This window comes from Podarcis filfolensis, assembly GCF_964270895.1.
Source record: "Podarcis filfolensis genome assembly, chromosome: 17".
NCBI lineage: Eukaryota > Metazoa > Chordata > Lepidosauria > Squamata > Lacertidae > Podarcis > Podarcis filfolensis.
In genome coordinates, this window is record NC_139621.1 from 39,191,476 (window position 1) to 39,208,467 (window position 16,992).

The 16,992-nt window shown below is 45.1% G+C and overlaps 1 protein-coding gene across 1 annotated transcript; it reads right to left on the minus strand.

The window, feature by feature from the left end:
* Window positions 1-6,266: 6,266 nt before the first annotated feature.
* TENT5C (terminal nucleotidyltransferase 5C) lies at window positions 6,267-12,068 on the minus strand. Its single transcript, XM_083593755.1, has 2 exons — window positions 11,761-12,068; window positions 6,267-8,646 (listed from the first exon to the last, which is right to left on the minus strand). Exon 2 carries the CDS (start codon window positions 8,622-8,624, stop codon window positions 7,461-7,463), a length of 1,164 nt encoding a protein of 387 aa, XP_083449881.1. The 5' UTR covers window positions 8,625-8,646; window positions 11,761-12,068; the 3' UTR covers window positions 6,267-7,460.
* Window positions 12,069-16,992: the final 4,924 nt, after the last annotated feature.

Consider the following 16,992-nt stretch of genomic DNA (forward strand, 5'->3'; position numbering starts at 1 on the left):
CCTTTACCTTTACCTTTACCAGGTAAATTGGGTTAAGATTCCATCCATACTCCTGAAGATGTTTTACACCCAATGCCTGAATGAGTATAGCCGCAAGGCAAAGGAGGTTTAGCATCAGAGTTTACTTTCTCCTAGATGAGCTACCTTCTCAGGTTGACAAGCCCCATCTGCCCCTCACTTCCCTCTACAGCAGGTCCAGAAATTGCCTTCTTGACCACTGGACCCACTATTGGTTTCATCCTCTCAATCTGCCAGTGCCTGTCTTCACATGTAGAAGTACGCTGTTGCTTTTGCGGCTATGACCACAGGGTTGCTCTCTGCAAATCTCCTTCACATGGCTACAGAAAAGACCGTCCTTCAGAAAACCACTTCACTGTCAGAATTCAAAGTAAGTGTCCACATTTCACTCCTTAAACGAATCTGACTTTCTGCTTCATGGCTCCAGGGTTTCTAACTAAAAGCACTTCATGTCAGTGTCGCTGTACCAGTGAATCCTTATTCTGTCCTCGTGGGGGTAACACGATAGTAAAGGATAAGAAACGTCATAGGGTGCCGTTCTATAGATCATGCTTCAATGCAAAACTTATGAGCCAATGTTTCCAACAGAACTAAACAAAGAGATGCCTTTCAGTTTTCTCAGTTCTTCTCCCAGCTTACTCTCTGGTTTCCACAGTGACGAGGATGTCCAGGAAATGTTTGTCAGAACAATCTCCAGGAAGAGTTAAGATCAGCCAGCAGGGAAGTGTTATTGTTCCATAGCCTGCTGCAAACAAGTGACAGAGACTTGTCCATATTTGCTTGGTTCATATAAGGGAAAAGAAAAAGGAAAAAAAGCACCAACCCTCTCCTCGGCTGTACAACATTAAAACGTGTCTGGCTGTACCTGATGATAGACAGCTGAATACGGTGGGTTAGTTTTTCCAAGAGAGTAGCTGGCCACTTTTGTTGATACAGGCAACCCTCATTTTGCATGGGGGTTACATTCCAGACCCCCGTGAGCATCAGTGAGGACTGCATAAATTGTTCCTCCCGCCTGCGATCTGCCCCACCCCTATTCCGCCCTTTTAATGACATTTTAGGGACCAATTTGTGGGACCAATTTAAATGGTCTGCCCCCGTCCCTTAAAGGATCCAAATGGCTTCCAGAGAGTGGTAGGGGATGTCTTATCCCATGCTGATGGCCTCTCAGCTGATTTCCTAGAGGTGCATTTGTAGGATTTGCTGTCAGCTGCCAAACTGACTTGCTACCCACTTTAGGTCCTTGTGCACCTTAATGCTATGGTTTTCCCAGTAGTGATGTATGGAAGTGAGAGCTGGACCATAAAGAAGGCTGATCGCCGAACAATTGATGCTTTTGAATTCTGGTGCTGGAGGAGACTCTTGAGAGTCCCATGGACTGCAAGAAGATCAAACCTCTCCATCCTTAAGGAAATCAGCCCTGAGTGCTCACTGGAAGGACAGATCCTGAAGCTGAGGCTCCAAGACTTTGGCCACCTCATGAGAAGAGAAGACTCCCTGGAAAAGACCCTGATGTTGGGAAAGATGGAGGGCACAAGGAGAAGGGGACGACAGAGAATGAGATGGTTGGACAGTGTTCTCGAAGCTACCAGCATGAGTTTGACTAAACTGCGGGAGGCAGTGGAAGACAGGAGTGCCTGGCGTGCTCTGGTCCATGGGGTCACGAAGAGTCGGACACGACTAAACGACTAAACAACAACAACAAGAGCAGCACCTTAATGCCAGGAGGGGCTGCATTTGCTCTTCTGCTTCAGGCAGCAAAATGCCTGGGTCCAGCCAGGAGCCCTCTTCTTAGGCGAAGGGCATCTTCTCTAAGCCCCAATAACTCCCTCCTTCAAAACCCTTGAGAAGGATTTCTAGTTATCAGAAGGCAATTCCTAACCATTAGCTCTCAACCTAGGCTTTTAGCATAACCGGGAGCTGTGACTTGAAGAAGTATTATGCTCATTCTGAAAAAGGAAACATTGCTTCATTTTACCTCTGTTTTTCTCCATTGGAAGGACATCTGGGGAAAAGGGGTTTATTTCCCAGGTTTTCTGGCCCATCCCCTGGCCTGGGCCTTTTTGTCTGAAATTGCTAAGCAGCAACAGTTAACAAACCTGGACGTCAGACTAAGCAAGCACATGAGTCCATTATGGTTAGAGGAATTATATTTCAATTGCAGCAATTGTTTCTAAGTTTGCACATGTTACCGTATGCAAACTGGTGTTCTCTATTCAGTAATGCATAACTGACATTTAGAGAAAATCTCTCTGAGCTGCCTATCTAGGTACAGAGGTGTTTACTTTGAATTTTACACACCATGATGGAGTGGGCAAGGTGCAGCTACATGTTCTGCAGCCTCTGTTTTTATCCAGGGCAATAAAACATACACACTTTCCAATATATGTTTTCGGAAAACACACCTGACAAGCCAGAAGTAAAACTACTTCTGTACCAGTTTGAATTCAGAACTGCATTTGTGCCTAACATTCTAAATACTAACGTAATTATATTCAGGGGGTGCAGGGCTGAAACCAACAGGTGTTTGAAACCAGAAGGAGGGGGGAGGGGTGTTTGCTTCTGAGCCTTTCAGAACAAACTGTTCTGAAAGCTGTAAGGTTATTCTTGCCTCAGCTATCAAACAGAAACATGGACAACCTACCAAAAAATAATAATGCAACAACCTAATCTTACCAGAATCTAGTTATCAGTGAAGCTGAGAATCCCTATGTGGGCTATACCATTTCAAAGTACAGGTTGGAGATTGTCCAGCAATGACCCTGAACACATGTGCCCCATATTTCCCAACAAACACAACATCCCTTCCCCATAGAAAACTGGATTTCAGAGAGAGTGGTTCTAGCCTAGTTGTCATCCTAGTTTTCTAGAAGCAAGGAGATTTGGGGAGTGGTTTTTTTGGTAAGGAGAAACATTGTATGCGGGGAAGAAATAAGATCCCCATCATACTGAGAACTAAGACCAAAATACTGTTTTTTACAATCAGAAAATGTGATGTTTCTCTTGAAGTTGTGAAGGGAAAATTAACACAAATCAAACAGAAGTCAGATATATAATCTATAATACATAATACATTATATAATCTTATAGTATGTTATAATCTATAATACACATTTGGATTTGCCTACACCAGGTACTAGAGCTGTATCCTTACTGAATACACAGCTGCACAACTGGCTCCCACTGACTGTATTCTTTGATTTGCAGTCCATTTGGGCTGCCGGATTTTATGCATCGCTACAGCATATAGATTTGTGTAGGGTTTACTCATTAGCCTTTTCTTCACCCAAATATATCCCACAAGGCAGTGGAGGTTTAGGATCAGAGCTTTCCTTCTGGGCTACCTTCCCAGGTTGATGAGCCCCATCTGCACCCCACTTCCAGCATGTGCAGAAACTGACTTCTTGACCACTGGATCCACTCTTGGTCTCATCTGTCCCATCCACCAGAGCCTGTCTTCGCATGCAAGGGAGGTCCCTAACTCACTGAGGGTTTGAGACCCATCAGCTACCCTCACCTGGTTTAGCCAGCCAGTCGAGTCTGTTTCTGGGGCATGGTCCCTGTCGAATGCTGACAGCTTCAAGGAGCCACAGGTGAGAGTTGAGTGCAGGGTGGGGACCAAAGGTGGACAACCAAGCCCAGAAGGAGCATGATGTGCCCCCCACCAGAGGTACTACCCCGCCAGCACCCCATACACCCCAGGGTGTGATATGAACACAATAAAGTAAATGAATAATGACTTAGCAGGGACCAATATTAACTTAGGGCACTATTGATTGTTTTTATTCAGGCTGCTCTGGAATTAATGTCTCATAGGCCTGGATGGGAGAGACAGTTTTTTGCGAAATCTAGGGCACTGTGGACACCTTGCCAACAAAGGTCCATATTATTAAAGCTATGGTTTCCCCAGTAGTGATGTATGGAAGTGAGAGCTGGACCATAAAGAAGGCTGATCGCCGAAGAATTGACGCTTTTGAATTATGGTGCTGGAGGAGACTCTTGAGAGTCCCATGGACTGCAAGAAGATCAAACCTCTCCATTCTGAAGGAAATCAGCCCTGAGTGCTCACTGGAAGGACAGATCCTGAAGCTGAGGCTCCAATACTTTGGCCACCTCGTGAGAAGAGAAGACTCCCTGGAAAAGACCCTGATGGTGAGAAAGATGGAGGGCACAAGGAGAAGGGGATGATAGAGGACGAGATGGTTGGACAGTGTTCTTGAAGCTACCAGCATGAGTTTAACCAAGCTGCGGGAGGCAGTGGAAGACAGAAGTGCCTGGTGTGCTCTGGTCCATGGGGTCACAAAGAGTAGGACACCACCAAATGACTAAACAACAACAACAGGGCACTGTGGTGGTCATGTTAGTATCATCTTAATCAGGGCTGGATTTAGGTTTGATGAGGCCCTAAGCTACTGAAGGTAATGGGGCCCTTTATATGTCCAGCTGTCCTTTGTCAACAACAAATTGTCGCTGTTTTTTGTGTTGGATATATGCTATATGGTAATTTATGGACCTAAAAGGTATCTAAAGCCATTTGCACATGCAGAATGTAGGCACCCTACATATAGAAATGAGCAAACCAGTGATATTTTAGGGAGCAGGCTAGCAGGCGGGGCCCATTACGTACATCATAGGAGCCTACACAACACAAAACACTGTTGCTATATGTAGATTTTATTTTATTTGTTTTTTATCTTATACTTTGGAAATGTACATCCAGGGTTTTTTTTTCTTTTTTTGGGGGGGGCCCAAGAGAGTGGGGTCCTAAGATACAGCTTGTTTAGATTATACTTAAATCCGGCACTGATCCTGATGCATGTGCTAGGACCAGACGGGAAGCAGCTTGTGCAATCTCCACCTAATGCTACCTGTGTAAGGAGTTAACAGCCTAGCTGGTAGAAAAAGAAGTCACTACCCTTGAGAAGTCAATAGGCAAGCTGGTTCCACATCTTTATCCAACCTAAGATACTAAAGAACTAAAAGGCTATTAAACAGTTGGCATTTGAACTGGGCAAGGGGTGCTGGGGGGAATTATAAATTAAACTGCCATTGGAAAACCCCTTAATGGGGGGTGGGGGGAGGAAGAACAACAACAGTCGTGTTTAAGTTGACAGACTTTATTTTTCACCTTAAGGAAACCAAAATAAGATACGCATCGGTAGCGCTCCGAAAAGCTGCTCATCTGGCAATTGACATTAGGTTTACAATTTAAAGAAATCCATATTTACCAGACGTGCGTGGAAAAGGTTTCTTCCAGTGTAAAGAAATGCTACTCTTAAGATTATAGTCCATTTCAACTTTGAGTTCAGCGCTGAGGGGGGGGGGGAATCTAAATTTTGCCTTGTTGCTGTAGCCCCACTTAATATGATCCTCCTTTCTCTTTCTCTTCCTCCCCCTCCCCCAAGACACAGTCATGTGAAAGGAAGGAATCCTGCAGTTTGTAGTCTTTACATCAAGAGTAAGCATGTGCCTTACTCTACAGGCAGATCAATGTATAGGCAGAAGAGCACAGTCAAGAAACATTCAGGCAGTCTGAAATTACTCAGCAAAAAATGTGTGGAATGGCCAAAAGCAATTGAAACTGACAAGTCCTTGGCACTCAAATCACAAGCCCTATACTTCCCTGCTTATCAGTTTTGTTCAACTACTACTTCACTCAAGGTGCCGCTGCTTTCGAACAGCCGGCAACATCTGCATTGCTACAGATAGTGTTTATCTCTGTGTTGCAGAAGTAGCAGCACCAAGAGTAAGAAAACCCTCTGCCCTCTTGTTTTGAACAATTAAATGAGAAGGGGGCCAAGTACTATTCCACATTAACTCAATGCCATCCAAACACAGTGCGTTTCCCAGGTAAGTATTTCCATCACGGTCCCACGCTTAACCTTAGCTTAGTTTCCTTTCGGGGGAAATGTACAGAAAGCTCGCCCATTAAGTAGGTGGCCGGCCTTTCGACTATAGGAACACTGTGGACAAACCAAGAGGTTGTTTTTGTTTTTCTTTCACTGCCTTTCGAATTTGATAGACAAATTTCAAGACTTCTGCTGGGACCCACTATTTGCATTTCCCATACCTGTGACAGTTCATCAGAACACGGATTCCTTTAACTGGAGTGCAAATTAACATTGCCAACAATAATACTTATCTTTTGCACTAGCAATGTGAAGGCCAGGATTGGGGGTGGGGGGGACATGTGTTCCCCCAATTTTTCCAATTTTTTTCTGGGTCTTCCATATCTCTAGTCTATACCATGTTCCCTTTTAACAGCACTTCTTTGCAGGATCCTTTCTTAAAGGCAGGCACTTTAAACACCACATGTGAGAACGCACCCAATTATATACTTTGAGGCTTGTGGGGGGGGGGGGCACAACTGACCTTTGGCCAAAAATATCATTTTTAAATAAATGATTCTTTTAAAAATAATAATTAATGAACCCATTTTTCAAGGGGAATCCCCCTGAAACAAGAAAATCCATGTTATAGAAACCCTCTTCCAGTCCTGGCGATCTACAAGCTTGGAACAATTATTTTAAGTGAGGTTTTTTACCAATTTGTCTTCAACGATACTGCTGTACTCTAGAAATCCCTAACTATGCACACTGACAAGCCAATGGTACAGTACATAAACATAACAAAGTAAAGTCATCCCAGTTTCCTACTGATCAAACTTGTGACATCAGAGACTTAGTAACATCCTGAAGTTTCAGCTGAACTCTGGGGGCAGGAGCATTCCACATTTCCCTGGCAGGTCAATCCAAGCATCAGTGGAAAATAATATATTAAACTTAAGTTTCATAATTACCATATATTTTCTAGTACTTTGCTTTTTTAAAAACAAGCTTGACTTGGGTTCTTAGAATTCCTGCATCATGTAATTTAGGATAGCCTTAATTTCTTTAAACTAAAAGGGACAGTTTTGGCAGACGTCCTTATCCTCTCCAAACTGAAATTCATCCTTTGGTCCTGCTACAGCAGCAATGAGTCAACTGCTAATTTAAGACTTTCTGAGGGGAAAGAAAATGGCTTCAGTCCTGCATACAGTTCAGAAGCTGCTTCAGTCCTATTGACTTTGAACAGCCTAATGACATACAGGACTGTAGCTATGATCTTCCATAGTCATATCAGCCTAATCCTCATTATTTGCAAAGATAACTTGATTCAAACTTCAGAAGACAACATGGCATGGAAGCAATCGAGCAGTTACTACTACTCTGGCTTTGTCCCAACAGCATCTTTCTATCTTCAGTTTTAAGAAGGTTTGGGGAACAGCATTAGGACAGTTCACCCAGGGAGAGGAGAGGAGAGGCAAGGAAACTAGGAAAGATGAGGGCCACTCTATGGGTTGACCAAGGCTACTCAAGGAATGAGGAAAGAGAACCAGGAGCCGTTCGATTGGTGTGAGACCTAGTTGGTGAGGGGGGCTTTGAAAAATAGGAAGCTCAAAATCAGTTACAAGGCAGCCAGGTGGGATGAGACTGGCCATAAGTATCTGCAACGTAGTAGCTGCTGAAGTTTGCATCACTGGTATATGGAGCTGGTTGGTAGTAGCAGGTGACATTGGTGGCATTGGGGATGAGGTTTTGCTCTACCAGCACTCTGAGCGCCAGAAGGGAGATGAGGTTCAGTATCTGCCTTCGCTCATGTCCCATGAGGCACACTGTACTCTCATTGACTACTTCGCGCAAGGTCATCAGGTAGTCATATTTGCTTCTGTCCTCTTCGGCAAAGTGGTTCAGGAGGTATGTCTCCAGCTTGCGTTTCTGCTCTAGAATGTCTGGGAAGTCTATGAAGAACCTAGAACACATGTAACGCTCCAGGGTTTTTATCTCCTCTTTGTCCATGGGCTTGAAGTCCCTCACAAGCAAATTGCTGTACTTCAAGAGCCCTCCTCCTCGGATCTCCTCAGGGTTCTTGGTGGCTATCAGCCTGTTCTTCAGGTGATCCAAGGCTGCCTCAAAGTCACCATACATGCTTTCTCCAATCACAGTTGGGTGGAAATGCTCGCACATTGGGTTCTCTGAGCAATCATAGAACAAGAGCAGAGAGTCTAGTATTATTTGAAAAGAGTCCACACTAAATTCAAACTGCCGCCTTATACGATCCACAAACTTGAGCTCTACATTCCTGCCATGCTTGTTGAAGAGAGAGATTAGACTCCATCGGTCAATATCGGTGCACACTTTCACCAGCTTCTCAATATAGGCTTCCTTAAGGGTCATGGGGCTAATTTTTATGGTGTTGACACCTTCAGGCAAGAATTTTAAGAGGGACTGCAAAACCACATCTCTGACCAACTGGAACTCGGTCTCACTTGGGAGACATACTTGAAAGATAAGGTCTAGATCCTTGCAACCCAGCCCATTGTCTTTGACCAAGACGTGACCTGCCACGGAACCATTCAGACGGACGTCGTGCACCTTAATGTTTGCTTCACTTAGCCTGCGGCGAACAGTTTGGACAATATCCTTCAGAGTTATTTTCAGAGTCGGAAAGTTGCCTCTTCCGTGAATTGGCACCACCTCGGACAGGACCTCATGAAGACGACTGACCTGATCCCAGCTGAGCACACTGCGGGACAAGGAATCAGCATTTGGTTTGTTGTCTGCCATTGTAGATTGATCTTTTAAGTAACTAAAAAAAAAAAGAAATGGGGAAAAAAGGAAGAGAACATGTTAATCAGACCATCCAGTTACACCAACAGGGTACAGCAAATATGAGAGACTGCAGTTGGTTTGGGAAGCCCTTCATGGAAAGAGCTAGGAGCCTGGCAACTTATTCTGTGCAACACCAGACTTGCTGTGGTTCACAGGTTCAGTCCTAGTCGCCCAGGTTGGCTCCATTAATACCAATGGAAGGATGGATTGTGTCGACCTTCCTTTGAAGTCAGTTTATCTGCAGTATATTCTAAGCTTTTACATTTTATATTCCAAGCTTTCTAAATGTTCAAAGCAGCAAATGCAAGTACTGCTCATTTGTTGTGAGGAATACAAACACCTTCCTTTAAAATACTCTGAATATAGAATAGGGTTGTACCTTAGATTTATGGTCTCATTACCTTTTCTGTCTATTCCCCCCCCCCCAATTATCCCACACCACCACCACCCCTCCCTCCCTCACCACACAAATACCTATATTCCGGGTTTAGTTACTATGGCTGAGTTCTTTGGAGTTTGAGCATTCTCTACCACACAACTGCTGCACAAGGACAGTTTCTAGACAGTCCCAGTCAACGATCCAGAGCTCATTAATTTACTAAGATGCAGAACACATACCACAACATCTTGACAGGAAGAATACCTGATGAATACCTGATGACAGAACCTCTCCTCTTTTCTCCCACACCCTATTTTATTATAATTTCTTCCATGTCCAACTACAGTATGGTGGTGGTGTTGTTTTGCTCCAAATGTTGCTTTTAAAACCTTTGAAATATTTTAAAGAGGGAAACTGGTGTTGGGTGGGTGCCCCATTAAGCTCTCCAAAGGACCTGCTACTTGGAAAAAATATATTTTAGTACCCTTGTTGCCAGTCAGACAATTAGGCTCTAGCTTGGGCACTGACTGAGGACAAAATCAACATACATGCTAAACCCTTTCCCCCTTCACAGGTGCAGGCACATGAACACTGAACGTGCAATGCACATGGACTGCCATTTTACATGCTACGGCTAGTTTGAACCAACCAATCCAGCATGTCATGGAGACGAGGCTTCACCAATGTGTACTGCAATGGCAATGCCAGAGAGGTATGTTCAGGCAGTGATCCTTTGCGCAAGGTTAGAAGTACTTAGAAGCACAAAGAAATGCAGCTTTTCCAATACTTGGCAGCTGAACACAGGGGAGGTAGAACAACTGTTATACCCAACTGTGGCTTGCAAGTCTTATTTAAAGGTAAAGGGACCCCTGAATATTAGGTTCAATCATGGCCGACTCTGGGGTTGCGACGCTCATCTCGCTCTATAGGCCGAGGGAGCCGGCGTACAGCTTCCGGGTCATATGGCCAGCATGACTAAGCCGCTTCTGGCGAACCAGAGCAGCGCATGGAAACGCCGTTTACCTTCCTGCTGGAGCGGTACCTATTTATCTACTTGCACTTTGACGTGCTTTCGAACTGCTAGGTTGGCAGGAGCTGGGACCGAGAAATGGGAGCTCACCCCGTCACGGGGATTCGAACCATCGACCTTCTGATCGGCAAGTCCTAGGCTCTGTGGTTTAACCCACATGGCTAATTGAGGCAGGGGGAAATAAGAGCAAGGAAGAAACCCTAATGTCTATATGAGTGCAAGGTACACAAATGTGATGCCTTTCCCTGCCTCTTAACGGCAACAGTTCTCTATATTGCCAGACCCTCAAAAGAGGGCTGGTTAGCGGCCGAAGCAAAAGGCTAGCAAGACCCAGGAACAAGATGCAGGGGAAACAGGAGGCAGCCTTCTTAGGAACAAAAGGGGGAAAGCCAAGAGCCTTACGGCCCTGAGATATCAACACATTAGTGTGCAAGCTTTGCCCACAACCAGGCAAGTTTCAGAACTCTTTTCAGGGCATTTTCGAAATTAGAAAAACGAACAGGAATGGAGCGGCAGGTGCTTCCTTAACTGCCATGGTAAAACAAAACAAAAACCCCTCACACCTACAAGCTTTCTATCACATGTGGCCTGTGCCCCCGTGGGAAAAGGAATCAAAGTTGGAAGGGGCACCCAGAGTCATCTAGTCCACCCCCACATGCAGGAATTTTAACAGACTGTCCCTCATCCAATTTGAAACCATACCATCATTAGTCTTGAATGTGTGCTGACAATTTTATTGCTGTGCCAACCGAAGGTTAAGTTACATATTTCAACCAGACCTAGTGATAGGGCACACAATAACAACATGGAAACTCTTTCTGGTGTATTCAAGGCAGCTTTGCAATGTCTTTGTAATTAAGTTTGTACCTCTAGCAACTTTTGGAGCGTCCCAGGTTCCCCACTCTGAACTAAAGACAAGCACCCATCATGAACTTTTCTTGGTCTCTTCTCCACACCCCTTTTCTATTTAACTTGGTGTGAAGAAAAGAGATATGCACGGGGGCTGTGAAACACAAGTACTTGCTTACGGTTTTTAGCTGACCTTAAGACACTGTCACTACTGGGGCTTCCTCCCCCTTAAAAAACAGGGGGGAAACTCCTAACATTATTGCGTGCGTTTACTCAGAAGCACGCCACAGCAATTTCGGTGGCACTTACTCCCAAGTAGATTGCATTTAGGAAAACAAGCCGCATCTTGAAGAATGTGTGTCACAGCAGAGCAAGGCGTTGGAATAAGAACAGACCGCATACGAGTGCAGGGACGGTCGTGCGGATGGGAAGACCCGCAATTTCCCGTGCTTCTTCTGTTAAAAACTCCATGCAAGCAGGAATGCGGAGCGAACCAAAGAGCAAAAACCCACGCAACCCCTTCTTTCCCCGATGCGCTAGCTTTCTGCTTGCAGGGAGCGCGCATTAACAGGGCGCAGCAGCTGGGGCTGGGGGCGGCTGGCACCCGGTAGTAGCGCTCGCGTCCCTTTCGCCATCCAGGCTTCCTGCCATTTGCTTGGCATATAGAGGCTCAAAGAGGGGGTCGCACCCCCCAAAAAAAAACACACCCTCTGTTCCCTATGCCAAATGGGCAAAGCTCAGCTTTCAAGCTCGTAGCGGGAGCTTTCCTCCGGAGAAGGAGAAGAAGGAGAAGGCAAAAGCGGAGCCTCCTTGCGCCTCCGCGCTCCACTCACCAAAGCGCCGCAGGCTCCTCTCCAAAACGCGCAGCAACAGCAGCGGCGGCCAGAGTTTTCTTGCGGGGGGGCGCCCTGCGTGTCTAGCTTTATAGAGACCCGCCTTCCATCGGGACCCCGCCCCGCCAGCCGGAGGCGAGGGGAGAAGCTCCCTCCTCGGGTTCCTCCAGCCCAGATCAATTGGCTGGGCGTTCCTCTTTCGCTCCGCTGCCAAGCTGGTTTGAAGCTGGAGTAGAGGCTGAGTGAGATCGGAGTAAGCCAAAGCCACCTGCAGGTGTAGTTGGGTTTGGGTTTGTTTTAAAGGAAGGCGCACCTCTGAAATGCAGTTCTTTACATAAGCATCCCCATAGGCAGTCCAGTGGTCTGAGGTCTTCCCAGCATCCACGCTTTCCCCCAGGTATAGGATGAGACTGCTTCTATTTCCTGGAGTCTAAGCAGCGAATGGGTTACCATGAGAAGCAGCAAACATCGGTGGCTGCCTTTGGGATGGGTCGAGGGGAGTGCATGCCGCAGGAATTTTTGATAATTCATGATTCTGTAAATAAATAAATACTTTTCAGCTCCAATTTGGGGCTGCCCTGCAGCCAGGCATCCTATGAAATTAACCAGCATCACTTTATATGACTTAAGACTTACTCAGACACCAGATGGTTTTACTTGTACAGGATACTAAGTGCTTTATTAAAGCCGGGAAAAACTCGCAGCTTCTATTTTTAAAGGCATCAATGGCTGATAACGAGAAATGGAGCGGAGGTTTCTGGTCTCACGCCCGTGAACATAACTTGTGATTGGTGGTGAATGCACATTAATTGCAAGAGGAGGGGGAGAATTAAAGCATGTTAAAATGTGTGTTACTTCAATTGGGAAGCCTATCACTCTTCCACGTTTTACAGCTTTTCCGCTGCTGCAAAATGCTAGACTCTAGAGCAAAAAAACCAAACAAACCAAAATTCTTTGCCAAACTTACTTGAAAGACGAAAGAAAGAAATACTCTGAGCACGTGCAGTTTAGCGTTTTAAACTCACTTAAGCCACAACACATTACAGGTATAAAATGGAGCATGTTTCTGCTACCCTGATGCTAAACACATTTTCATGGGATGAGCACAATTCTGCAGGAAAAGATATGTGTTTAAAATAAAATAAAAGTTCGGTTTTTTTAAGCTGGAAATGCTGGCAGGTTCAAAGGTGGTGTTATGTAGCACTGAATTGCTTTGGTGTATGTATGAATGAATGACACTCTGCACATACCCATATTAAAAAGGAGTTCTTTATTTCGAACATGCCAATAAACAAGATGGTGAGCTTATACAGAAACAGCAGAAATTCAAACAACGAGCGGTTTTGTCATTCATATTTTTATTTGTTGAAACTGAATGATAACCATAACAAGAGAGTTAAAGAATTAAAATGCAAGTCCTTTAAAATTGTTGCTTCAGTTCCTATGTATAGACTGCTCCTCAGTGAAGAAAACAGATAACACCTAAATAAGCAGCAACGGGGCAAAATTAATCGCTGTTCCTTAACCTGATTACCAGGTACTCAGCTGTCAAGTTATGTCTTTTTTGCAATTTGGGGAAATGATGAGAGATTTAACATTCTTGACTTCAAGAATGTCAGCTATACATGTGGCCAAATAAAACAATGTGATACTTGAGTTTCGGTGTGATAAGAAATCAAGAGCATCTCTTTAAATGCATTTATAGTCCAATCCTACACATGTATGCTTACTCATAAAGGTAAAGGGACCCCTGACCATTAGGTCCAGTCGTGACCGACGCTGGGGTTGCTGCGCACATCTCGCTTTATTGGCCGAGGGAGCCGGCGTACAGCTTCCGGGTCATGTGGCCAGCATGACTAAGCCGCTTCTGGCAAACCAGAGCAGTGCACGGAAACGCCGTTTACCTTCCCGCAGGAGCGGTACCTATTTATCTACTTGCACTGGTGTGCTTTCGAACTGCTGGGTTGGCAGGAGCAGGGACCGAGCAACGGGAGCTCACCCCGTCGCGGGGATTTGAACCGCCAACCTTCTGATCGGCAAGCCCTAGGCTCTGTGGTTTAACCCACAGCGTCACCCGTGTCCCATGCTTACTCATAAGAAAGAGCTATTGTGCTCAAAGGGGCTTAGGTTTGCAACCATAGGACCTACAGGAGTGCAAGCCTTTACATATCTTCACAGATGTAAGCCCCACACATTTCCTTGGTACTTACTCCTAGGTAAACGATATATACAGGATTGCAGTCTTACTCCCTAGAAAGTGTTTTTGGGTTGCGGCATAAAGGAAAGAAGACTCTCCACTTTGCAAAAGCTCCCCAGTCCATTAGGAAGAGAAGGGGTGTGGTGGATCTCAACTTCTATAACTAACACACATACAGAAGCAAAGAAAGCTAATGTTGGTCCTAATACATTGCCTTATAAGTTCTGACTTTAAATTCTCTCCTCTCTTCCCCAGTGAGAGCCAGAATCCCCCAACCCTCTTGCACTTTCTTCCCTAGTAGCTCACTCCCCTCTCCTTCCTTCCCTGCTTAACAAGCAGCAAAGGAAGCATCTAGTTTATTTATTTCTTTATAATTATAGTTTGCGGTTGCTGGCATCCGTCTGCCTTGAGAGGCAATGGAAGAGTGCGCCATGGCAGGGTGGGTCAAGTCAAACCACTGGAGAGTCACAGCGCCTGCTGTGGCTGTAGACGAGAGAGACATGTTTCATTGCAGGTGAGGCAGATGAAGGCAGCCAGTTTTGCTGATATAGATGCGATTCTTTTTTTTTCTGCACTCCTCCCAGCGGTCATTTCCAGCGGGTTTAAAGTAAGAGTGTAATTTTATTGTCTCATCTTCATTTTGTAAACCACTTTGAGGGTTTAAAACAATCAAGCGGGGTATAAAGCTTATGAAATAAGTGAGTGAGTGAGTGAATGCAGAAAGAAAGAAAGAAAGAAAGAAAGAAAGAAAGAAAGAAAGAAAGAAAGAAAGAAAGTGTTAGTTTTAAAGGTACCATGAGACTTGTCTATACAAACCCATTGCTACCACTGCTACCATTGCTACCAATTCAGCCTAACCTCACAGGGTTGTTATGCAGATTAAATGAAGAGGGGGAAAACTATGTGCACCACCTTAAGTTCCTTGGAGAAAAAAAAGGTGGGATAGAAATGCAAATGCTTCCAGGAATTCTGGGGAAATTAAGAGGGCAGTTGGCTGGGTTGCTGCATTGATTTGTGGCTAACTCGATAACAAAATTGGTGGAGGAAGGATGTGACTGTGATCCTCTGATGCTGATATCAGGCTAGATGCCCCATCACCTGTTCCAAGGTTGTTGTATGGGGGCCCATGGGCTGTGAGAGCCATTGTTCTAACTGCAAAAGAAACATTTGCCTGGCAACAGCTTGTCATAAACTCTAGAGGACAGCTGCCACCTGAACCCTCTTGCTCTGCAGGTAATAGAAGAGTCCTATAGGTGGCAGATGAGCCTTTAAATTTTGAAGGATACTGCTTCCTTGCAGCTTAAAGGTCATGGGGCGGGGCAGGGCAGGGAGAGGACCTGACTCCCAAAGCAAGCATCCTTAGGCACATGTTAAAGGTAAAGGGTAAAGGGACCCCTGACCATTAGGTCCAGTCGTGACTGACTCTGGGGTTGCGGCACTCATCTCGCTTTATTGGCCGAGGGAGCCGGCGTACAGCTTCCGGGTCATGTGGCCAGCATGACTAAGCCGCTTCTGGCGAACCAGAGCAGCGCACGGAAACGCCGTTTACCTTCCCGCCAGAGTGGTATCTATTTATCTACTTGCACTTTGACGTGCTTTCGAACTGCTAGGTTGGCAGGAGCAGGGACTGAGCAATGGGAGCTCACCCCATTGTGGGGATTCGAACCGCCGGCCTTCTGATCGGCGAGTCCTTGGCTCAGTGGTTTAACCCACAGCGCCATCCGCGTCCCTTTAGAAACGGTGTAAAAAAAAGTGGGAAGGGATTAGCTAAACTAGCCCCACAAGCACTACAGTGGGGAGGGGGTCAGTAGAATTTAGACCACAAACTGCTGATAGATCTCTGAGTTATCAACAAGTGTTTCCGAACCTAATTTCTTTTAACAATAGCATCAAGAAAACGCTTATTTTCCCCTTTTCTAAACCAGGCTATTGGAGCAAAGGATGTGGTTTAGGATTGGATTTTTGTATGGAAGGACTGTGAGCTTGTCTGCTGCTGACGACAAACTCCTGGCCCAAACATATGCCCATTGGCATCTTGTTCCTTAATTCAATGCCCACCCCTATTCTGGCACTTACCAGCTTACCTCCTTTCGCTACCCCTAATTGCTCTCTATGCCATCTAACCAATGAAGTGTTACGGAATATTCAAAAGCTTGCATGTTGTTTTATGATATTTTTGTTTGTCTGATAAGTACAGTGGTACCTCGGGTTAAGAACTTAATTCGTTCTGGAGGTCCGTTCTTAACCTGAAACCGTTCTTAACCTGAGGTACCTCTTTAGCTAATGGGGCCTCCCGCTGTCGCCGCACGATTTCTGTTCTCATTCTGAAGCAAAGTTCTTAACTCGAGGTACTATTTCTGGGTTAGCGGAGTATGTAACCTGAAGCATCTGTAACCTGAAGCGTCTGTAACCTGAGGTACCACTGTATATCACCGTAATATGGATTTTGGATTCTTTTTCTGATTTACAGGATCCCCCCCCCCCCGATTTGCTACATCGTTCTAAGGATGAATTATAAAAAACTACTTCCACGATTTATTTGATTCTTAGATTATATATTTTTTCGCATTAAACAGAAAAGGTAAACAAACAGGATTCATTTATTTTATTGGAGTGTGTTATCCCCACCGCAACTATATCTGCATGCAACCAAGGGCAGGACAAAACAGTAAAAATGTAAATTCTGTTACAGAAATGACAGCAGTGGGAGAGTGTGGATGAAACCGAGAAAGAGCTAGTTTATTCGGGGAAGGGTTGAGAGCAAACTCAGTAAACCAGACTGCTGGTTACGGATGCAGGTGTTGAATAAAACGAAAAGGGAGATCAGAGAAAGAAACAAACACAAAGAAACCAAAAAGCTTTTGGTCTGGAGAAGGAACACTGCTTTTGAACATAAGACCATGTTGCAATGGTGGAACCACATGCTGCAGCCACCTATATATCACTGGAGGCCAAAGATCCAAGTCTCTATGTGCTGTGATACTCTATTTAAGGGATCGTGTCTGGTTCACATACAGTGGGCACCAAGCAAAGAG

Bases quoted from the DNA above. Each gene is read 5' to 3' on its own strand.
- TENT5C (XM_083593755.1), bottom strand. From the start codon at position 8,624: ATGGCAGACAACAAACCAAATGCTGATTCCTTGTCCCGCAGTGTGCTC.